Here is a 21531-nt window from a genome sequence, read left to right on the forward strand (position 1 = left end):
GATAACTGGATGACTCACAAGAAGAAATCTTCCATGAAATTATCAAGCTCTGGATTACAATACGTGGATTCTCATTCGCAAAATCAATTGTGGAAAAATATCGAGCAGCTACAAAGAAAAGAACAGCGAAGACCAAAGGCCTTAGAACTAAATTGTTTACAGACGAATTTAATTGAAGTACATTGTGTCAGTAAATTATTATTGAAATATACACATGGTTATGACAAAAAATTAACTGTAGTGTTTTAGTTAGAAGTCTCTTTCTAGATCTTTTTCTCAAGGGTTGCATTGCTGCATGTATGTCCGTTTCATTAGACTTCAGTTACCAACTATGTCATCAATCCATATTGAGCTTATCACTCGGAAAGTTTCTGTGTTCTTTATGAATTCAGAAACAGTCAGGTTTTGGTTAGCTTTGCCAGCTTGGTGCTGCATCCCAAAGAACTTTTCAATTGCGTCCTGGTTTATCTTGGCACTCAAAAAACTACATATTCCAGGAATGTTGTCGAATATGTATGGAATAAACTCCACAAAAGCTGAAACTAAAAAAATATGTAAGTGTATAGTGTGCATACTTCACCAACAATTAAATTACCAGTAATATGTATACCATCTCGTGTTTCTCTTGGTAACATCATCATTTGCTTTTGCTTATCAGTACAGCCCTTTCTTGATTTCACACTCTTTTCCCAAGCTTTTAGATATGCCAGGAAATCAGTAAGGTACTATATATAAAATTCACAATGTGCATTATAATCACTCAAAATCTAATACCTTAAGACAAGGGTCGTCTTTGTTGAAGTAGGGTTTCTGAAATGACTTTCTGGACTTAATGCCCTTTGTGTAGCTGGTGACATTTAGACAATCAAAGAACTTGTCAACCTTTCCAATGAACATAGCAGTTTCAAAAGCCTAACTCCCTCCAGTCAAAAGAAGAGCTTTCGATACACTGTCACTCATGACCTAAAATACCACCATTAACAGTAAAAGTGCAACATGAATAATGCCACTTTACCTGAGCAGCCAGGTCAACCCTCATTTTCAAAAAACTTGTCAAGTTGATGTGCTCCATAGTTAACTTATGAACCATAGATACCCCACAATTGTCAACACTTCCTAAGTTCCGCCTGTACAGCTCACACACATGTTCCCAACTGATCTGTTGACCCATACACTATATTGTTTAGATACAAATACACACTATTATATAACAGTAATCATGAACAATACTCACCCATAAATGCCTGTTCTTATTATACATAGCATTGCGAATCGTTTTCAGGAGGTGTAGTGGGTCAGAAAAGAAGTAGATGTTTCTAGCCTCACTGCTATAGATGTTGGCACATTTGTAGATACAGGATGTTGAGCCATGCATTTGATACACCTTCCGATTGACGGATACACCATCCCCAGTAACACCCAGCACATGAATGTTGTTCATTTCTAAACGATCTATTGCTTGCCATAATAGAAGAAATACATCATGCGCCTGTGTGGATGCCATTGGAAATTGTGCGTAAGGAAAGCTAATGTTGCAGAATACACCACGCACCATAAAGACCAGCATGGTTTTTGCAAGCGGTCTGATAGTATTTCCAGAAGAAAGGTTTTCTTCATAATCACTTAGCTGCTGCAGTGTACCTCCTAGATCAGCAAAGCCAATGAGTGATCTGGTTGACTTGTTGTATACTAGACCTTCCTTCAAGTATACCTCATCTAACAGGATAAAAACATTTTGCCAAGTGATTTGGTTTTGCTTGCTTTATGATGTCCAATAACTGGATATCTGCAATTTTGGTGAAGCCAGGGGATGAAGAATGTGACAGATGTCGATAGTCCCTCAAAGTGCGAGATGATGGCAACTGTAAAATGCCAGACTTTCTGAGCGTTTCATATGCCCCACTTGAGCGGTGATGGAGATAGAGAGCCCATCTTATCATCAATGGATTCCATCGAATAGAGCACTTATTTTTACATGAAGATGCCTTCAACTGCTGTTTCCAAAATACCCTCAAAAACAAACCATCACTTGTATCTTTGGTGATATCTTTTTCGTACATACCTAACAACTGAACCAGCGAACTGTTTGTGTCATTATCCACACGAACACCATTAGTCTGTAACTGCCGTTCTAACTTATCATTCAATGACTTGATCTCTCTCTTCTGTTTCACCATAACTGAATGCATGTTCTTCATCCGTCTATGCATTTGAAGAGTGTCCAAGTGCTTATATGGGACATGACTGCTCACTTCACAAGCAGCTTCTCGTTGTGCAGCAGTTTGATTTCTGATACACCTCAATTTGCTGTACAAGTGACTCTTCTTGTAATTCTTACAAATAGAACATAAATTATGTCATCACATGATTCTGATAACAGCCATTCACACGAACAATGGCGTATTGTCAGTGACTGGTTGTCATAGTAAGCAACAGTTTTACCTGTATGGGTGCAATATGTACAAAGTAAATTACTACATGTACAATAGAAACTTACCAGCTCTATCAACAAAATTTCCCTTACACTTGGCAGTGACTGGTGCAAATTGTGCATCGGCAATCCCACAGCAAAGCTTCATCTGATTTAAACACTTCAGCACTTGTTGTAAATCATTAAGGCAGGTAATAAATGCTGGTACATGACTAAATTGGGGAGCAGAACAAGCAATACACACTCTGGAAAGACTGATACACCAATGCATATCTGAGGTAATCTCCTGTGTCATGGTACTTTTGTCGCTTATTTTAACCAGTTTCAATGTACTAGATTCAGATTCACATGACAGCAGAAACCAGTTTTCAATGCACTTCATGCTGCTAAGCAGCTTGCCCAAATGGATAGTTGAATAAACTCTCATGTTCATAAAGTGCTGTATTGGAATAGAAACAAACAAGGAACGAGAAGACGGTGTCAGTAGATTTTTTTGCACTTCAGATCTATCTTCAGTTTGTGTGCCCACTGTTTTTAATCCAAGGGTGGTATGGAAGCACTCAGGGTCTGTTTGAGTTTCAATAGAACACAATTGCGATACTCCATCATCCTCACAGCTTGACTGAGCCTCAACACTTGACCTGGTAAAACTTGACACTCCATCATTCTCACAGCTCGACTGAGCCTCAGCACTTGATCCAGTAAAACTTGACACTCCATCATTCTCACAGCTTGACTAAGCCTCAACACTTGACCTGGTAAAACTTGACACTCCATCATTCTCACAGGTTGACTGAGTCTCAACACTTGAATTGAATCCTACGCAGGTCTCAACACTTGAACTCAACACCATATCCTCACAGGTTGACTGAGTCTCACAGGTTGACTGAGTCTCAACACTTGAATTGAATTCTACACAGGTCTCAACACTTGAACTCAGCACTCCACAGGTTGACCGAGTCTCAACACTTGAACTCAACACCATATCCTCACAGGTTGACTGAGTCTCACAGGTTGACTGAGTCTCACAGGTTGACTGAGTCTCACAGGTTGACTGAATCTCACAGGTTGACTGAGTCTCAACACTTGAACTCAACACTCTATCATCCTCACAGGTTGACCGAGTCTCAACACTTGAACTCAACACTCTATCATCCTCACTGGTTGACCGAGTCTCAACAGTTGACTTGGTAAAACTCGAGTGCCTCTTCCTGACTGAAAATCTAAGTCTTTGTGGCATTCCTGTATAGTCATAGATTAGGATCACATATGCTAATCAGTAAAGATAGGATTAAACTTTAAATTAACCAAAAAATTGAACCCCAATAGAAGGCTAAATGGGAGATACAGGTACCAACAATTCTACCCTGTATACAATCATACTAGCACTTTAACATCACTAAGACAAACTTTAGACACCTATTACACTTAAAAACTATGCGAGTAACTATATATTAAATATCTATCACAGTCATGAGTTATAGGGATATTTCTATATAACGCACACCAAATCAGCACCGATATATTTAATCCTATACAGAACGTACTTAGTAGCATAATTCATCTTTGAGGATGTATAACAAACTTTTCATCATAAAGAAACCGAACTGAGTATTGCCAAGGCGCCACAAAGGAGACGAATCGTGTTCCATACGTATACTACTCCGTTTATCTTTTAATCGTCACGTTTTTATGTGATAATTCAGTAGGTGAGGACTGTTTTACACATCGTATTGAAAGCATGGGGCGCTTCCAATCCCGGCACTTACGCGCCTCTACTATCCATGGTGTGTCAGAGTGTGATACTGTGTTGTCAGAGGATACGATTGGCAAGCCACTGTGTTGTCCACATTTGTGGTGTTGTCAGAGAAGGCAACTGTGTAGTTATGGTGTATCAGTGACACTAGTCTCCTCGAGTCTCGTCCTCGCAGACCCATTCTCCGGGGTGGCGCTTATCGATTAGAGATTATAAGCGCCCCAACGAAATTTCGTAGGGGCGCTTATAATCTCTAATCGATAAGCGCCACCCCAGAGAATGGGTCTGCGAAATTTCCTAGGGGGCGCTTATAATCTCTAATCGATAAGCGCCACCCCGGAGAATGGGTCTGCGAGGACGAGACTACAGTGACACCGTGTCATTAGAGGAGACCACATATCATTAATCCATTGCAAAACAATACATTGTGTCAGTCTGTGATGTTGTATCATCCGAGGAACCACTTGTAATCAATCCATGAAGTAATGCTGAGCCAGTTTGCGATCCTACATGTCATAGGAAGATACCATGGGTACTGCACAGAATAATATTGTATTAGTTTGCAGGGGCGGATCCGGGGGGGGCACGTGCCCCCCCCCTCCCTTAAAAAAATGTATATAAGATCGAGATACTCTAATAGAGCAGTCAATCACTCTAATAAAGCAGTCACAGTGTTCATGGGGAAGTGTAGCTTACTTAGGATAGGATTTTATTTTACATAACATAGGTGATATAATATATTTGGTAAAGCTATTATTGTTGTGACCTTTTTTTTTTTTTTTTTTTTTCGCTCTTCAACTTTTTTTTCAGCAAGGTGCCCCCCCTCTTTCCAGACTCTGGATCCGCCCCTGGTTTGTGATGCTACATTGTCAAAGGAAAACCACTGATACGTGTTATCTGCAAAGTATAATACTGTGTCATTGTGTACAGGAAACCATTGACATTTCACTGTGTAATCAGCAAGTAGTCCCTTTCACCTAAAATAATAGCGTATGACTGCTACATGAGACTTCCAAGTCCACTGATAAGCAATTTAAATTATTGAGATGTACTATGCATGTGTGAGTGTATGTGTAGTATCTTTGAAGGTGCATGATTTGTTACACATGCATAACATATGTACTTCACATGCAAATTGTATTTATTCAATATTCAAATAGTACTGAATATGTGATGAATATGAAATGTAGTCTGATTACAAGTGTAGTACATATGAAGCACATTCAATAACTGTATGTGATACATATGCGAACTGTCTCAAATACAATATTTGCTCAGGTGTGTATGTGACCAGCATGTACACTGGTTCACATATGGTGTGCATATAGTTGACTATATGCACACCATATATAGTTGACTATATGCACTACATATGCACTGCTGTGGTGCATAGGTGTAAATATATTTTTTTTCGTGGTGGCTACTTTTAACAATGTTTTTATAATTGCTGCATGTGTTTCTGTTTGTCTCCATAGCAACCAGAAGCTGGTTACTGTGAAGTAGCATCAAAGAAACAAGTCAAACATGATGTGAGTAGTGTAGGGTATATTATTGTTATGTGGGAAATGGAATCATGATTCACTTACTTAGTACACCCATATCTGCAAAGGGGTCCCTCTTGAAATTTAATTTCATTTTTTAACCTATGAATTTCAGACACATCAAGCTGTTAGTTTTATTTCCCACTGCACATTATATGCTGGTACATGTATTGTGTGTGACATGCTTAAATCCAGCGGATAGTCTTGATTGGCATACATGGCCTGATAGCAATCCACACATACGAGTATGGCAGGACAACACTGTGCACCGTTGTCACCAACCAACTCGTAAATCAGGCAACTACACCAGACATTATAGAACACAGTATGGTAAATACCTGGTATATATGTGGCTGTAGCTTCCTCTCACTAAATATGGAGTAATATGTTCAGTTTTCCCAATAGTAATATAGCAGTTCATGGTTTTTTACTTACACACATACTCTAATTCTTTCCTGCACAGAATGGTATCACATCAGAATACAGTGTAGTAGGATCAGTAAGTGATGTGTAGTGAGTGTGTGTGTGTCTGTGTAGTGTGTGCGTGTGCATGCGTGCGTGCATGCATATGGCAGCTGTTGTATAAACCTTGTAGGAGTAGTATTCAGTGTATAATGTATGAGTGCAAATATACAGTATATAGTAAATCTGTAGCTAACAGATGTTGTGTAGGTTACAATTGTATCAGTTGTTACAATCAAAATTCACAAGCTCTGAAAGCATGTCAGTGTATCTCTACTATGACAAATACACATGTATGAGTTGTAGTCAAAGTGTTCTGCAAACCCCAACTTTGATGAAGTAGCACATTTTGAATTTATGTTGCAAATGGAATGCTCTGGTGAAGTTTAAGCTATATTTGCTAAAAACGTTTGGAGTTACATACAGCACTGCAAAGTAGTAATAACAGAAAAAATCAATTTCTACAGCAACTATTGAGAAATAAGCACTTTATAATAAATAATTGTAGCTTACAAATACATTTATATGCAGAATTGAGATTTGTACCTTTGTGTTTGCTGTGAACAAGTAAATCCATTTCTGGTCACTGTATCAAGACACACGGTAGTGTGTCGTGCGGCCCAAGAAGCCGGCGCGCCACACCCGTGAGTATATTGACAGGAAAAACGAAAACGTCATTTTCACACCTTTGTATCTCGGTGATCACTTATCTGATTGGAACCAAATTTGCTACCCAGTTGCCCGCCAGCCAAGGGAATCTACAAACCAAATTTGAAGAAAATCGCTCCAGCCATTTCCGAGATACGAGCTGCCAAAGTTTCGTTTTTTTTTCTTCGTTTTTTTTTTCTTCTTCGTCTTTTCGCACACTTGCAAAAATTGCTATAACAAGCAAACGCGTACTCCGATCGCCTTGAAATTTGGCACACACAAAGGGAGTCCAAAGGCGAATCCTAGCATCAAATTTGGTACAAATCCGATGAATGGTTCAGGAGTTATGACCGATTATTCGCGTAAAACAAGATCGATTTGTAGTCACGCCTACAGGGTAAACCGCTTCATGGAATGAGTTGAAAATTGCTATGTAGATGGAGTAACCTTCGTAGGAGTGCCTTTTGGTGGTTTGAAAGGAATCGAGATAAAGACCACGGAGATATGACACAAAACCCAACCTGTGTCACAATTACGCGATCGATTTTTATGAATAAAAAAGTAGTAGTTTTCACGCCTACTAGACAAACCGCTTATAGCAATGAGCTGAAAATCGGTGTATAGCTGGAATAATCTTCATAGAAAGTCCTTGCAGTAGTACAGAAGAATCGGATTACAAACCACTGAGTTAGGATTCGAAAGCCAACTCCGTGTAGCAAATGCGAGATCGAGATACTCTAATAGAACAGTCACCCTAATAGAGCATTCGGCTAATTTATTTATTCCATTATAGAATTTTATTACATCACAAGTTATTCTGTAGGGAGTTCAGCTGCAAACAGTTAATCTTATAGACAGTTCAGCAAGACAGTCACCATGTGGAGAGTTAAGCAAATATATTACTATAGAGATTCAGAACATTACAAGTCATACTGAAGAAAGTTCAGCTATAAACAAGTCATGCACTGTGTAGAGAATTCAGCTACAATTAAGTCACTCTCTAGAGAATTCAGTTACACAGAATTCAGCTACACACAAGTCACTGTGGAGAGAGTTCAGCTACAAACAAATTACCCTTTAGAGTGATCAGCTACAAACAAAACACTTTGCAGGATGTTCAGCTGCAACAAATCAACCTTTAGAGCGATCAGCAATGAACAAATCAACACAAATCTACCTGTAGAGAGATAAGCTAGAAACAAATCACCCTGTAGAGAGTTCAGCTACAAAAAATCACCCTGTAGAGACATCAGCTAGAAACTAGACACAATGTAAGGAATTCAGCTACAAGCAATCACCCTGTAGAGAGTTCAGCTAAAACAAATCAACCTGCAGAGAGATCAGCTACAAACAAATCACCTTATAGAGAGTTCAGCTACAAACAAATTACCTTGTAGAGAGATCGGCTACAAAGAAATCAACCTGCAGAGAGATCAGCTACACACATTTCAACTTGTAGAGAGATCAGCTACAAACAAATCACCCTGTAGAGAGATCAGCTACAAACTAGACACAATGTAAGGAGTTCAGCTACAAGCAAATCACCGTGTAGAGAGTTCAGCTACAAACAAACCAACCTGTAGAGCGATCAGCTAGAAACAAATTACCCTGAAGAGAGGTCAACTACAAAAAAAATCACCCTGTAGAGATATCAGCTAGAAACAAATCACCCTGAAGAGAGGTCAGCTACAAAAAATCACCTTGTAGAGAAATCAACTACAAACAAAACACTTTGTAGAGAGTTCAGCTACAAACAAATCAACCTTTAGAACGATCAGCAACAAACAAATCAACCTGTAGAGAGATAAGCTAGAAACAAATCACCCTGTAGAGAGTTCAGCTAAAACAAATCAATCTGCAGAGAGATCAGCTACGTACAAATCACCTTATAGATAGTTCAGCTACAAACAAATGACCTTGTATAGAGATCAGCTACAAACAAATCACCCTGTAGAGAGATCAGCTACAAACTAGACACAAAGTAAGGAGTTCAGCTACAAGCAAATTACCCTGTAGAGAGTTCATCTACAAACAAATCAACCTGTAGAGCAATCAGCTAGAAACAAATCACCCTGTAGAGAGATCAGCTAGAAACAAATCACCCTGAAGAGACTTCAGCTACAAAAAAATCACCCTGTAGAGAGATCAGCTACAAACAAATTGCCCTGTAGAGAGATCGGCTACAAACAAATCAACCTGCAGAGAGATCAGCTACACACAAATCAACTTGTAGAGAGTTCAGCTACAAACAAATTACCCTGTAGAGAGATCGGCTACAAACAAATCAGCCTGTAGAGAGTTCAGCTAAAACAAATCAACCTGCAGAGAGATCAACTACAAACAAATCACCTTATAGAGAGTTCAGCTACAAAGAAATTAGAGATCGGCTACAAACAAATCAACCTGCAGAGAGATCAGCTAAACACAAATCAACTTGTAGAGAGATCAGCTACAAACAAATCACCCTGTAGAGAGATCAGCTAGAAACTACACACAATGTAAGGAGTTCAGCTACAAATAAATCACCCTGTAGAGAGTTCAGCTACAAACAAATCACCTTTTAGACAGTTCAGCTACAAACAAATTACCTAGTAGAGAGATCGGCTACAAACAAATCAACCTGCAGAGAGATCAGCTACACACAATTCAACTTGTAGAGAGATCAGCTACAAACAAATCACCCTGTAGAAAGATCAGCTAGAAACTAGACACAATGTAAGGAGTTCAGCTACAAGCAAATCACCGTGTAGAGAGTTCAGCTACAAACAAACCAACCTGTAGAGCGATCAGCTAGAAACAAATCACCCTGAAGAGAGGTCAGCTACAAAAAATCACCCTGTAGAGATATCAGCTAGAAACAAATCACCCTGAAGAGAGGTCAGCTACAAAAAATCACCTTGTAGAGAGATCAACTACAAACAAAACATTTTGCAGAGAGTTCAGCTACAAACAAATCAACCTTTAGAGCGATCAGCAACAAACAAATCAACCTGTAGGGAGATCATCTAGAAACAAATCAACCTGCAGAGTGATCAGCTACAAACAAATCAGCTTGTAGAGAGATCAGTTACACACAAATCAACCTGTACAGAGATAAGCTAAAAACAAATCAGAGTTCAGCTAAAACAAATCAATCTGCAGAGAGATTAGCTACATACAAATCACCTTATAGATAGTTCAGCTACAAACAAATTACCTTGTAGAGAGATCGGCTACAAACAAATCACCCTGCAGAGAGATCAGCTACACACAAATCAACTTGTATAGAGCTCAGCTACAAACAAATCACCCTGTAGAGAGATCAGCTAGAAACTACACACAATGTAAGGAGTTCAGCTACAAACAAATCACCCTGTAGAGAGATCAGCTTAAAACTAGACACAAAGTAAGGAGTTCAGCTACAAGCAAGGTACTCTGTAGAGAGTTCATCTACAAGCAAATCAACCTGCAGAGCTATCAGCTAGAAACAAATCACCCTGAAGAGAGGTCAGCTACAAAAAATCACCCTGTAGATAGATCAGCTAGAAACAAATCACCCTGAAGAGAGGTCAGCTACAAAAAAATCACTCTGTAGAGAGATCAGCTAGAAACAAATCACCCTGAAGAGAGGTCAGCTACAAACAAAACACTTTGCAGAGAATTCAGCTACAAGCAAATCAGCTTGTAGAGAGATCAGTTACACACAAATCAACCTGTAGAGAGATAAGCTAGAAACAAATCACCCTGTAGAGAGTTCAGCAACAAAGAAACCACAATGTAGAGAGTTCAGCTGCAAACAAATCACCTTATAGAGAGTTCAGCTACAAACAAATCACCCTGTAGAGAGATCAGCTAGAAACTAGACACAATGTAAGGAGTTCAGCTACAAGCAAATCACCCTTTAGTGAGTTCAGCTACAAACAAATCAACCTGCAGTGAGATCACCTACAAAAAAGCACCTTGTACAGAGTTCAGCTACAAACAAATTACCCTGTAGAGAGATCGACTACAAACAAATCAACCTGTAGAAAGATCAGCTACACACAAATCAACTTGTAGAGAGATCAGCTACAAACAAATCACCCTGTAGAGAGATCAGCTACAAACTAGACACAATGTAAGGAGTTCAGCTACAAGTAAATCACCGTGTAGAGAGTTCAGCTAAAACAAATCAACCTGCAGAGAGATCAGCTACAAATAAATCACTTTATAGACAGTTCAGCTACAAACAAATCACCCTGTAGAGAGATCAGCTAGAAACTAGATACAATGCAAGGAGTTCAGCTACAAGCAAAATCACTCTTTAGTGAGTTCAGCTACAAACAAATCAACCTGCAGTGAGATCACCCACAAAAACGCACTTGTACAGAGTTCAGTTACAAACAAATTACCCTGTAGAGAGATCAGGTTGAAGAGTTCACCTTGTAGAGAGTTCAGCAGCAAAGAAACCACCATGTAGAGAGTTCAGCTGCAAACAAATCACCCAGTAGAAAGATCAGCTAGAAGAAGTTACCTTGTAGAGAGTTCAGTTACAAAGAAACCATCATAAAGAGAGTTCAGCTACAAAGAAATTACCCCGTAGAGAGTTCAGCTAGAAGAAGTCACCTTGTAAAGAGTTCAGCTACAAAGAAACCATCATGTAGAGAGTTTAGCTGCAAACAAATCACTCTGTAGATAGTTCAGCTACAAAGAAACCGCCATGTAGAGAGTTCAGCCTCATACAAACCACCTTGTAGAGAATTCAACTACAACAAATCACCCTGTAGAGAAGAAGTTACCTTGTAGAGAGTTCAGCTACAAAGAAACCATCATGTAGGGAGTTCAGCTACAAAAAAAACCACCATGTAGAGAGTTTAGCTGCAAACAAATCACCTGTAGAGAGTTCAGCTAGAAACAAATCACCCCGTAGAGAGATCAGCTGGACGAAGTCACCTTGTAGAGAGTTCAGCTACAAAGAAACCATCATGTAGACAGTTCAGCTGCAAACAAATCACCCTGCAGAGAGTTCAGCTACAAAAAAATCACCCTGTAGAGAGTTCAGCTAGACGAAGTCACCTTATAGAGAGTTCAGCTACAAAGAAACCATCATGTAGAGAGTTCGGCTACAAAGACACCACCATGTAGAGAGTTTAGCTGCAAACAAATCACCTGTAGAGAGTTCAGCTAGTAACAAAATGCCCTGTAGAGAGACCAGCTAGAAGAGGTTACCTTGTAGAGAGTTCAGCTACAAAGAAACCATCCTGTATATAGTTCAGCTACATTTCAAGTCACCCAGTAGAGAGATCAGCTGCAAAAAAATATCCTGTGGGGATGGGCATGTAATAAATATATGTATATAATTTGTATAATTACTTATAAAATCAAAAATAATTGAAACACTAGAATTCTTCTTTAAGTTCTTTTCTTCTTCCTGTAGTAAAGAAAAAAACACATGGGTTAAAAAAGCCCCAAAGCCAGCCATAGGCCGGCTTTGCAGTATACAAATACAAAAAGAAGTGATATCTAATCAAAAACAGCCAAGCTGTAAAAAAAGGTGCGGCCCCCAAAAAGGCCATGGTGAAAAAAGATGTGAAATCCAAGGTGGCGGCCAAGAAATGGCTGTGATGGTAGGTTAATGGTTACATTTTAATAACGACAATTCAGGTGAATTTTGTGCTGCTTGGTCTTGGCACCAAATTCACCTGAATTGTTGTTATTAAAATGTAACCATTAACCTACCATCACAGCCATTTCTTGGCCGCCACCTTGGATTTCACATCTTTTTTCACCATGGCCTTTTTTGGGGCCGCACCTTTTTTTACAGCTTGGCTGTTTTTGTTTAGATTACCATTACTCAGTGAAGAAAGAAATCCTCAAGGTTTCCTCCAACATGACACAAACAAGCATATCCATATCTCACATTTCCTTTAGTGTACTTCCACAAAAATATTTAAACTCCTCTTGTGTAGGCAAATGGATTGATGTCCTGGTTTTTTTACCATTAGAATTTTTCTTCACCAAGAACAAAGTGTTTAAAATTTTTACTGTTTAATACTCTAATTGAACAGCCTTTACATTTACCCCTGTATGCTATTATTTTGTAAATGTGATAGGTGTACCATTCTATGTATAATGCAGAGTGACTCAAGTTATTTAGTGATGGTGTTTGTAAGAAGTGGCTTAATAAAGCGTGATGCCACAGGATCATTGCTTTATTCGATCATATTAGGATTTAGGACTAAGACAAATGGTTCAAAGCTTCATTCAGTTTTACTACATTCTGATGCTGTTTTACCCTTCTAAAATTTCATTATCATGGATACTAACATGTTAAACCAGTTTCACAAGTATTGTCATTCCTTGTGGAAGCTGCCATTTATGTATTTCAGGTGTACGTAGTTATAGCTTAAACATAAACAATCTTTGCAATGGAGCTATGGGAGTCTATACTACTGTTCCCCTGATAACCATCAATTGTGACCCAGTTTGGGAAAACCTCTCTTATTGCCTATGTCAGCAGATTCGATTTTTCACCCAGAACACAAAGTTACATGAATAAACTACCTAATTTCAGAATCAAAATCAGCTAGACTTGAGTGGTCTGGTTTTGCTGGCTGCTTTTCCCAAGCCCATTGGCGATCTGTATGTGCGGTGTAGGGCCCGAATGGAGCTCTGGTTAGCTTGGGGATGGCTATATGTGGCTATACAGCTCTGTGGTATTGAATAAATGCCTCTGCTATGAATTTTCTTTCAGTTTAGCCAGTTTTGAGACATAACTTGGCCTAACTCATCCCTACGCCTTCCTTTTCAATTTTTTGAACAGCCTCCTTCCGGGCCCCCACCTCCCTCCCCTTTTGGAGCTCGCCTGATACAGTCAACCACGGTTCAAAAACTATCTAAAATGGCAAGAAACTTAATTGTTGGTTACTTGACAGTGGATGCTCTATAAGGTAAGAAATTGGTATAAAACGTGTGAAAATAGCTTCAACCATTGGCAAACTACTACGCACTTAATACTTAAAACCAGTGTTTTTCAATACTTCTAAATAGGCGATAAGACTTGAGTCACGATTATTATTGACACTACATTAGTGACAATGCTACGAAGCTTCAGTAGCAATTCTAAAGAAAGGTGTATGTATACATTCACTTCAGCTCTAGAACATATTTACAGGCAGATAGATGGACTCTTTGTGGATTTGTGTGCTTAACAACATCCAGCACTATATTTTTGTGTATGTAGTGTCCTGTAGTTCTCAGTAGCAAAATCATTGTAGTGTTAATTGGTCTATTCCATTGATTTAGGGAGGAAACCCAACTAAGAATGCTCCTCAACCAGTGGCATTATACAGTGAAATTGGACCAGTTCCCAAAAAGGTATAGTTTACAAGTGTAAACACTTTATCACTCAGTACAAAAGAACTAGTACTAAAGGAGCCAAGTATAAATTCCATATACTTTGGGGCCATGTTGTAATATCCTAATTTGAGAGGTGTACGTATGTGTGTGTGTGTGTGTGTGTGTGTGTGTGTGTGTGTGTGTGTGTGTGTGTGTGTGTGTGTGTGTGTGTGTGTGTGTGTGTGTGTGTGTGTGTGTGTGTGTGTGTGTGTGTGTGTGTGTGTGTGTGTCACTGTGTGTGTGTCACTGTGTGTGTGTGTGTGTCACTGTGTGTGTGTGTGTCACTGTGTGTGTGTGTCACTGTGTGTGTACATGGAAGCAATATGCTTTTTTTCCAATGGGATATTGCAAATAGAAGTAACTTGCATGGCATTTCTGTACTATTTCCCAATACCATATCTTGAGTGCAAGTGACCATCACCATAGATACCAGTGCAGCATGAATTTGTTAGAAGCCACTTTTCAACAATATCGTTGGACGAATTTTATAAGAAAAATTTGGCTAATTTCTATTCTGCTTGAGGGCATGATTACCAACGGCTGTTACGCATGTAGTTCATGAGTAGTTTGAAGCAACTGACAACACCCACTTCTATGGTAAGCTTATTGCAACCAGTAACTGTTTTGTCCCCTCTGTAGTGTAAAAGTATGTGTATCATTGATCTCCTAGGTGGCTGGTACTGTCATGTAACATATAACAAAGGCATTAGAATCCCCTAGCCTTGGTAGTATTTGCCTACCCCTAGCCTTGGTAGTATTTGCCTACTAAGCTTGTGGTGACCACTATTGGGTGTTTTTCACAGTCCCGAAAGTGGTCCAGTTGCAGCCAGACTGCTGGTTGACATGAGAACCTCTGATAGAACAGTTAGTATAATAGAACAGTTAATGACCATTCATTTAGGAAATTTCTTAGCATCATACAGCAGGATTATTTCCACAACTTTACCTACCCATTCTGTAGATGCTTCCTCTCCCCTGTATTTACCTACCTCAACATCAGCACAATTTCTGTGGAACTGGTGCCTCAGTTATGGAGTCCGCTCCATGCTGACCATAATATATGTACACTCTTTGTATAATGTATCATAGTTGGTTTGTGTGTTATTGTACTAAATGTATTTTATGTTTATGATAATTGTATTGTCTTATACATGTGTTTTATACAGTGTATTCCACATAAGGGCTGCTTTTTTGAGTGTGTTTATTTTTTTAATGTAATTGCAATCCTATTAAACTAAATACAGATAGCTACAGTTGTGGCTTCTTGTTTTAGAGGCTCAAGTAACAATTTAATTTTGTTGTTGGAGACTTATACAATGCATTTAGAAGGTGACCCAGTGAAAGCTTCGGGTAAATGAAATATCATGTACTCAATGGAGCATGCATGTGTCACCTGAAATGTGGCAATTATGAACAGCACTTTAGCAAGCTATCCGAGATGACTGTTTTCATTGTAAAATGGCACCATGGAGTGATGATGTATTGTGAGACACGAATATGCAGAGGAGGGTGGACACGATATAAGCGCTACTGAAAATTATTACCGTTAATTGAATATTTCTAATACCAAGACTAAAATGAAGTGATAAAACCTGTTTAACAACAGCCATACTAATTTATCTTGTGTTTCTTGTGACAAACAGAAGAAAATGAGTACGGAGGTATCCTATTTTCTGTTTGATTCTCCATGAGGACACGCTAGCGGCGTCTGCTTTCCTTTCTTTAACTCCACGGGAGCGAGCATAGGAGGCTTACTATATACCATTATACCTTCTTTGACGATTGTTGGGCTCGAACACAAGCTTATAAGGTGTCTCTAGAGTGCAACGCATTGATTCCACCAACAAACTTACTGCACACATGATCTTCTATAAATTTAAGAATGATTTACATGCCGGGAAGGGTGGGCAGACCGGCTAAATATACTAAACGTGAAGCACACTTTCAAATGGTGCTTATTTAAACTTCGCTGAAGGCTTGGTTTTACTTTTAATACAAATGTATGTGCACATGTACACCCTCCTCTGATGGATATGTTTGTTCGAGAGTCTCCATCTCCAATCCCACTGAAAATTACATGTATACTGTATCTGGTGTGTGTAGTGAGTGTGTGTGTTTTTATGAGTGTATTTGAGCATGTTCCTCTTACTCTAGAATGGTCTAGTACCAGCAACATCAGTACCATCACAATACAGTATGATAACACAAGTAACTGATACCATTTTAGAGTGTGCTATATTGTATGGCTGGACAGACAGTATGTCAGTGACCTTAACTATACTCTACTAGAAACAGCCAGGCAATCATAAATCTACTCTAATTTAACAGTTACGGTGCTGTTGTTTTATTGTTAACAATTTCTGTCTATAAATGGTGAATGATAACCCTGATTAGATATCGCTTGTCTCAGTGAACTTCTTTTATCTTTCATCAGCCCTGTCTGTACTGAGTGTTGGCTAAGTGATATACACTGTGATAAATTGATATAGTGTACATACGAGATTGGTGATCTCATTGATGTTCCCATCACAGGAAGAAGATACTGATACAAATAACACAGTTGAAGGAATGCCAATGTATAGTCAAGTATATAAGTCTAAAAAGGTATGTCCATGTCTGTCCACTCTCCATATTCTACAAGTCATGTGTGTATGCAGCAAAGAAATGTCACTGAATGCATGGCCTCCTTAGTATTACACCCTAAAGCACATTTTTGAGTTGGACCTGTATTCGTGTAGAGTGGAGCCATTTTATTGTGGACATTCTGTTAATGTCTTTATTATATTTCAGGGGTGAGGGATATAACAGAGCACACACTTACAAATATGGCTACCTCTCATTGCTTTATAACATTATACATGCTAAAGTATACTTAGCTAATGGCCCCAAAGTATCCCTTAGCATGTATTCTGACCTGGACACTTCAATAATAAGGATATTTTGGTAGACAGTTGAAACATTTTAGCATTAATTTTGGATGACCATTATATTTGTATTGTTGGTATGTTAAATACAATAATGTACATAGCAGTAGATATGAAACACACATGGTGTAGTGATACTACATGCCATTTATACAATTTGCTACATATACTGCAATCTGTATTATCCACTATCCAGGGGATTTCCATGTCACACATTATTACACTAAGTTATGTGTTTAAGGGTGCTCTGTACAGTTGCGCGTATGGCTTCCCATAAATTATATTTTCTCCTATAACTTACGAACGGATTGAACTGTTCTGCTAAACTCTTTTTATTTGCAATAAGCCATCTCTACTGCACATTTTAGTCCAAATCCCATGTCTTAACTCACTGTAGAAGGTGACTTATAAATTTTTGCTTCAAACTATAGTATGTTCACGTTGAGCTGAATCCTGAAAAACAGCTAAAAATTAAAAGTGGATTTTTTCTCAACAGAGTTAACATTTCAGCTAACCAGATGATTATTGGCAACAGCAAAGGTGTCAACAACAGACATGTACAGTTTGGCTCCATCACAAGTTTGGGAAAGGGCTGTAATGGACACCATACTTATATGGCTTCCCCATAGGCAATGTATTGTGAAAATTTTGATTGGCCGTGAATATTATGTCAAACATTTGAACAAAAAGATTTTGAAATATTTTTAGCGGATCAAGTAGTACTACAAATGAGCCAAATTTCGAGATCATGTGTAATTGCATCAATGAGTTATTAAATGTTTTTGAGGATTCAGCTCAATGTGAACGTACTATAGAACTAGTCCCACAGTTTATGCCCTAGAGACTTGATTCTTTAAAAATACATTATTGAAAACTGTACAAACAAACGTGCGTTTCTATTTTTGTTCTCTGGCTTCTCAGTAATCAGATACTCTTCTTCCGCTTTTGTGCTGGCACTAATCAGTTATCTTTACCTCCACGCCATTCTTCGCCAGAAGGAGCTATCAAAAAACCACAAACGCTCTTTTAATGCATAAATACCATGCTTGCCCATCTGAAATTTTCATGCCTATTGGGTCTAAAATGACGAACTAGTTCTAATTTTAGTATCAAGGTGTAGAAACTGAGGCGCCCGCAGCTGTTCTGTGGCCACAGTTATTGTTTCTTAATTGCGTAACCGGAAGATAGTCAGTAAATTACGGATCGCTATATTCATTAGACCACGATGAAGAAGATACAACACTTACTTCGCTTCCTTCATGCAGGGCCGCCCATAGGCATTTTGCCCCGGGCCCCAGGAGGCCCCATGAAGGGCCCCCTGAACACCTGTTTAAAAGATCGATATACTCTAATAGAGCAGTCAGATCTAAATACTCTAATAGAGCAGTCACAGTATTCTTCAGAGGAGCAGTGTAGCAAGCTTATAGATAAGGAGATATGGTTGGTGATGGGTAGTTATTGTCATTGCCAGCAGGTTGTGACCCTTTTTTTTTTTTTTTTTTTTTTTTTTGGTCTTCACCTTACAACTTGGGTGAAGGGCCCCACTTTAACTCTTTGCCCTGGGCCCCGTAATTTCTCTGGGCGGCCCTGCCTTCATGTATATCGCTCTTCTTTCTTCGTTTGTGGCAGGTTATTTCATCATAAAAGACATTTTCTCGTTGGGCGCGCCACGCGATAAACAAGCCACAGACTAATTAGATAATTACTGGTGACAATGGGAATCCATTAGAAAACTCCAGCTGTGCTAACCTCAGAAGCCATATGCGTAACTGTACAGAGCATCCTTAATCCTTAAAAGTTAAAATGAAGCCATTGAAGCCAACTGTGTATGCTTTAGAATCAGGTTTCTGATTGTTTAATGGTTTATTGTGTTTCACAGACAATAAGAGTTCAACAGCTACCAGAGTATTCCATTGTACATAAACCTACTAAGGTTAGTGTGTGTGTGTGCGCGTGTGTGTGTGTGTGTGTGTGTGTGTGTGTGTGTGTGTGTGTGTGTGTGTGTGTGTGTGTGTTGGGCACCACGCCTTATTATACAGAGTCTCAATTGAATAAACGAGAATCCACTCTAGTAATAAACTATTACACAGCAAAATTATAAAAATTGTGAGCCTACGTAATGTACTAATAATGTCCTTGTTAACACTTCAACACAACGGCGTGGTCCCTCTCAGGCTCACGTGCGACTCCCTCACGTGTGCTCTCTTGACTTGGCCTTACAACCTCCCCCTCCTTAACATGGCGCGCCCGGGGCTGTCAGTATTCTTAAAACGCAGCGGCGTTCTGACTACTCTTCCACTACGAGTTTTTGTTCTAGTCTGGGGATCTGTTGATTCTCACTACTTGCTGCTGATTGGCTCCTCTTAGCAGGTTGACTGTTGTCACTGCCTATACCCTTACTGATGTATTTCAGTACTCTGCGATGTCTCAGCCGCTTAGAATGGCCTACCCAGGGTTTTGTACCCTCTCCATACCAGGGTGGCACTTAGATAACCTTTGTCTTGACACATTCCACAGTTCAGCATTCTTATCATTTACCAGCTTAATGACAGCATTTGTTGATGATAGTGATTGCACCTCAAATGATCCTCTGTAAGGTCGATCCAACTTAAAACGTGGCTGTACCTTCAGCATAACTAAGTCTCCTTTCTGTAAATCACGTTCTCTCACACCCTTATCATATTGTGTCTTCTGCCCAATCTGAGCTTTCCTAATACTCTTGCCTGCCAACTCTCTGGTAGCCTTCAGGTCCTTACACAACTCCTTGGCATATTCTGTAGCTACAATAGGGTAACGCACTGTAGGAGCACTAAAATCCAATGAAGTTGGCATACGTGCATTTCTACCATACACCAATACAAAAGGTGACTCACCAGTTGATGAGTGTGGGGTGGTACGGTAAGCAAACAGTACTGGTCCAAGCAGCTCATCCCAGTCTCTCCCTCCTTTACTCACTAACTTAGCTAACATTTGTTTCAGAGTTCTGTTGAAACGTTCAACAAGACCATCGGTCTGGGGATGACCTCCAGAAGTAGGTAACTGTTCCAATCCTATCAGTTTAGCAGTCTCTTGTATTACATCCGATAAAAATTCTGCTGTGCGATCATGAATTATTCGTGTTGGCACACCATGTCGCCACATCAAGTCTAGTAAACATCTAGCTACAGTCTCTGCTTTGCGGTCCTTCACGGGGTAGACTTCCAGCCACTTGCTCAGATAATCTTGAAACACTAGTGCATATTTACTTCCTCTCTTACTAGTGTCCATCTCAAGGAAATCCATTCCTATGCACTCAAATGGACCACCCACCTCAATACTCTTCAGAGGGGGTCTTCCAGGGTTACCTTGGCCCTTCACTGAGGCACATTCAACACAGGATGAACATTTCCTATGTACATCTGCCCTCATTCCTGCCCAGTAGTAATACTGGTTCAGTCTCTTGTTCATTCTCTTTGCAGCAAAGTGACCTGCATAAGGTGCATCGTGATGTTCCTCCAGTATTTGCTCCCATAGGTGCTTAGGTACTACGAGCCTCCTACGGTCTGGCATATCTGCTCCATCAAAATACAACACTCCTTCTACCATATAGTACCCCTTCTTGGCCTGAGATAACACTACCTTAGCCTCTGTAGGATCACTAGGTAACTCCTTGATTTCTAGGAACCTGATTAACTTCACCAACTCACTATCCTCTCTCTGCTGCTCTTGGACAAACTGTAAATTGTTGGGCCTGTCCACTGATAAACCCTCTGAAACTACAAGGACTGCATTACTGTCCCTGACATCAGCAGCTGGTGCCCTCGATAAAGCATCTGCGACCACATTTGCAGAGCCTGGTTTGTGCTCTGGCTTGAGTGTTGGCAAGAATCTTGCTATCCGCAAGTACCAGCGAGCCAGTATCCCTTTGCTTTGGCTCTTCAGATAAGGTAGATAGGACTGCACCAGTGCCTTGTGGTCCGTGTACACTGTCACTTGGTTGCCTAACAGATATACTTCAAAATGTTCCAGGGCATACACTAATGCAGCCACTTCAAGCTCCGTCACACCGTACTTCTGTTCTGCTGCAGTTGTTGCACGGCTGGCATAGGTGATTGGTGCTCGCTCTCCATCCTGTGTACCTTGTTCCAGAACTGCTCCAAAACCCACTAAGCTTGCATCTGTCCACAAGAAAAACTCCTTCTCCCAATCTGGAGGGTGTAGCACAGGTGCAGAGATAAGGCATTTCTTCACTTCTTCAAAAGCCCTTTGGCAGCTTTCCATCCACACAAACGGTACAGGCTTTCCGGTAGACTTCTCGTGTCTTGTAAGATCTGTTAAGGGCCGTGAGATGGCTGCCATGTTCGGAATATGACGACGATAAAAATTTGCCAACCCAACAAAACTTCGTGCCTCCTTAGTAGATTTTGGTTTTGG

The 21531-nt window shown here is 39.7% G+C and overlaps 2 protein-coding genes across 5 annotated transcripts in view; one reads left to right on the forward strand and one right to left on the reverse strand.

The window, feature by feature from the left end:
* The window catches only part of LOC136266074 (protein sidekick-2-like), a 76806-nt gene that overhangs the window by 42088 nt on the left and 13187 nt on the right, over positions 1 to 21531 (forward strand). For all 4 annotated transcript variants that reach the window (XM_066061048.1, XM_066061041.1, XM_066061059.1 and 1 more), the window contains exons 11-16: positions 5663 to 5716; positions 6192 to 6227; positions 14102 to 14173; positions 16349 to 16402; positions 16727 to 16798; positions 18998 to 19051. In XM_066061048.1, the coding sequence (XP_065917120.1) occupies positions 5663 to 5716; positions 6192 to 6227; positions 14102 to 14173; positions 16349 to 16402; positions 16727 to 16798; positions 18998 to 19051 (342 nt within the window). The remainder of the gene's footprint in view (positions 1 to 5662; positions 5717 to 6191; positions 6228 to 14101; positions 14174 to 16348; positions 16403 to 16726; positions 16799 to 18997; positions 19052 to 21531) is intronic.
* On the reverse strand, positions 159 to 4225 carry LOC136266151 (uncharacterized). The gene is made up of 7 exons (XM_066061139.1): positions 3979 to 4225; positions 2498 to 3673; positions 1235 to 2442; positions 1016 to 1174; positions 775 to 963; positions 596 to 725; positions 159 to 542 (listed from the first exon to the last, which is right to left on the reverse strand). The coding sequence occupies exons 1-2, from the start codon at positions 3986 to 3988 to the stop codon at positions 3168 to 3170; spliced, it is 516 nt and encodes a 171-aa protein (XP_065917211.1). The 5' UTR covers positions 3989 to 4225; the 3' UTR covers positions 159 to 542; positions 596 to 725; positions 775 to 963; positions 1016 to 1174; positions 1235 to 2442; positions 2498 to 3167.

This window comes from Dysidea avara, chromosome 1, assembly GCF_963678975.1.
Source record: "Dysidea avara chromosome 1, odDysAvar1.4, whole genome shotgun sequence".
Classification (NCBI taxonomy): domain Eukaryota; kingdom Metazoa; phylum Porifera; class Demospongiae; order Dictyoceratida; family Dysideidae; genus Dysidea; species Dysidea avara.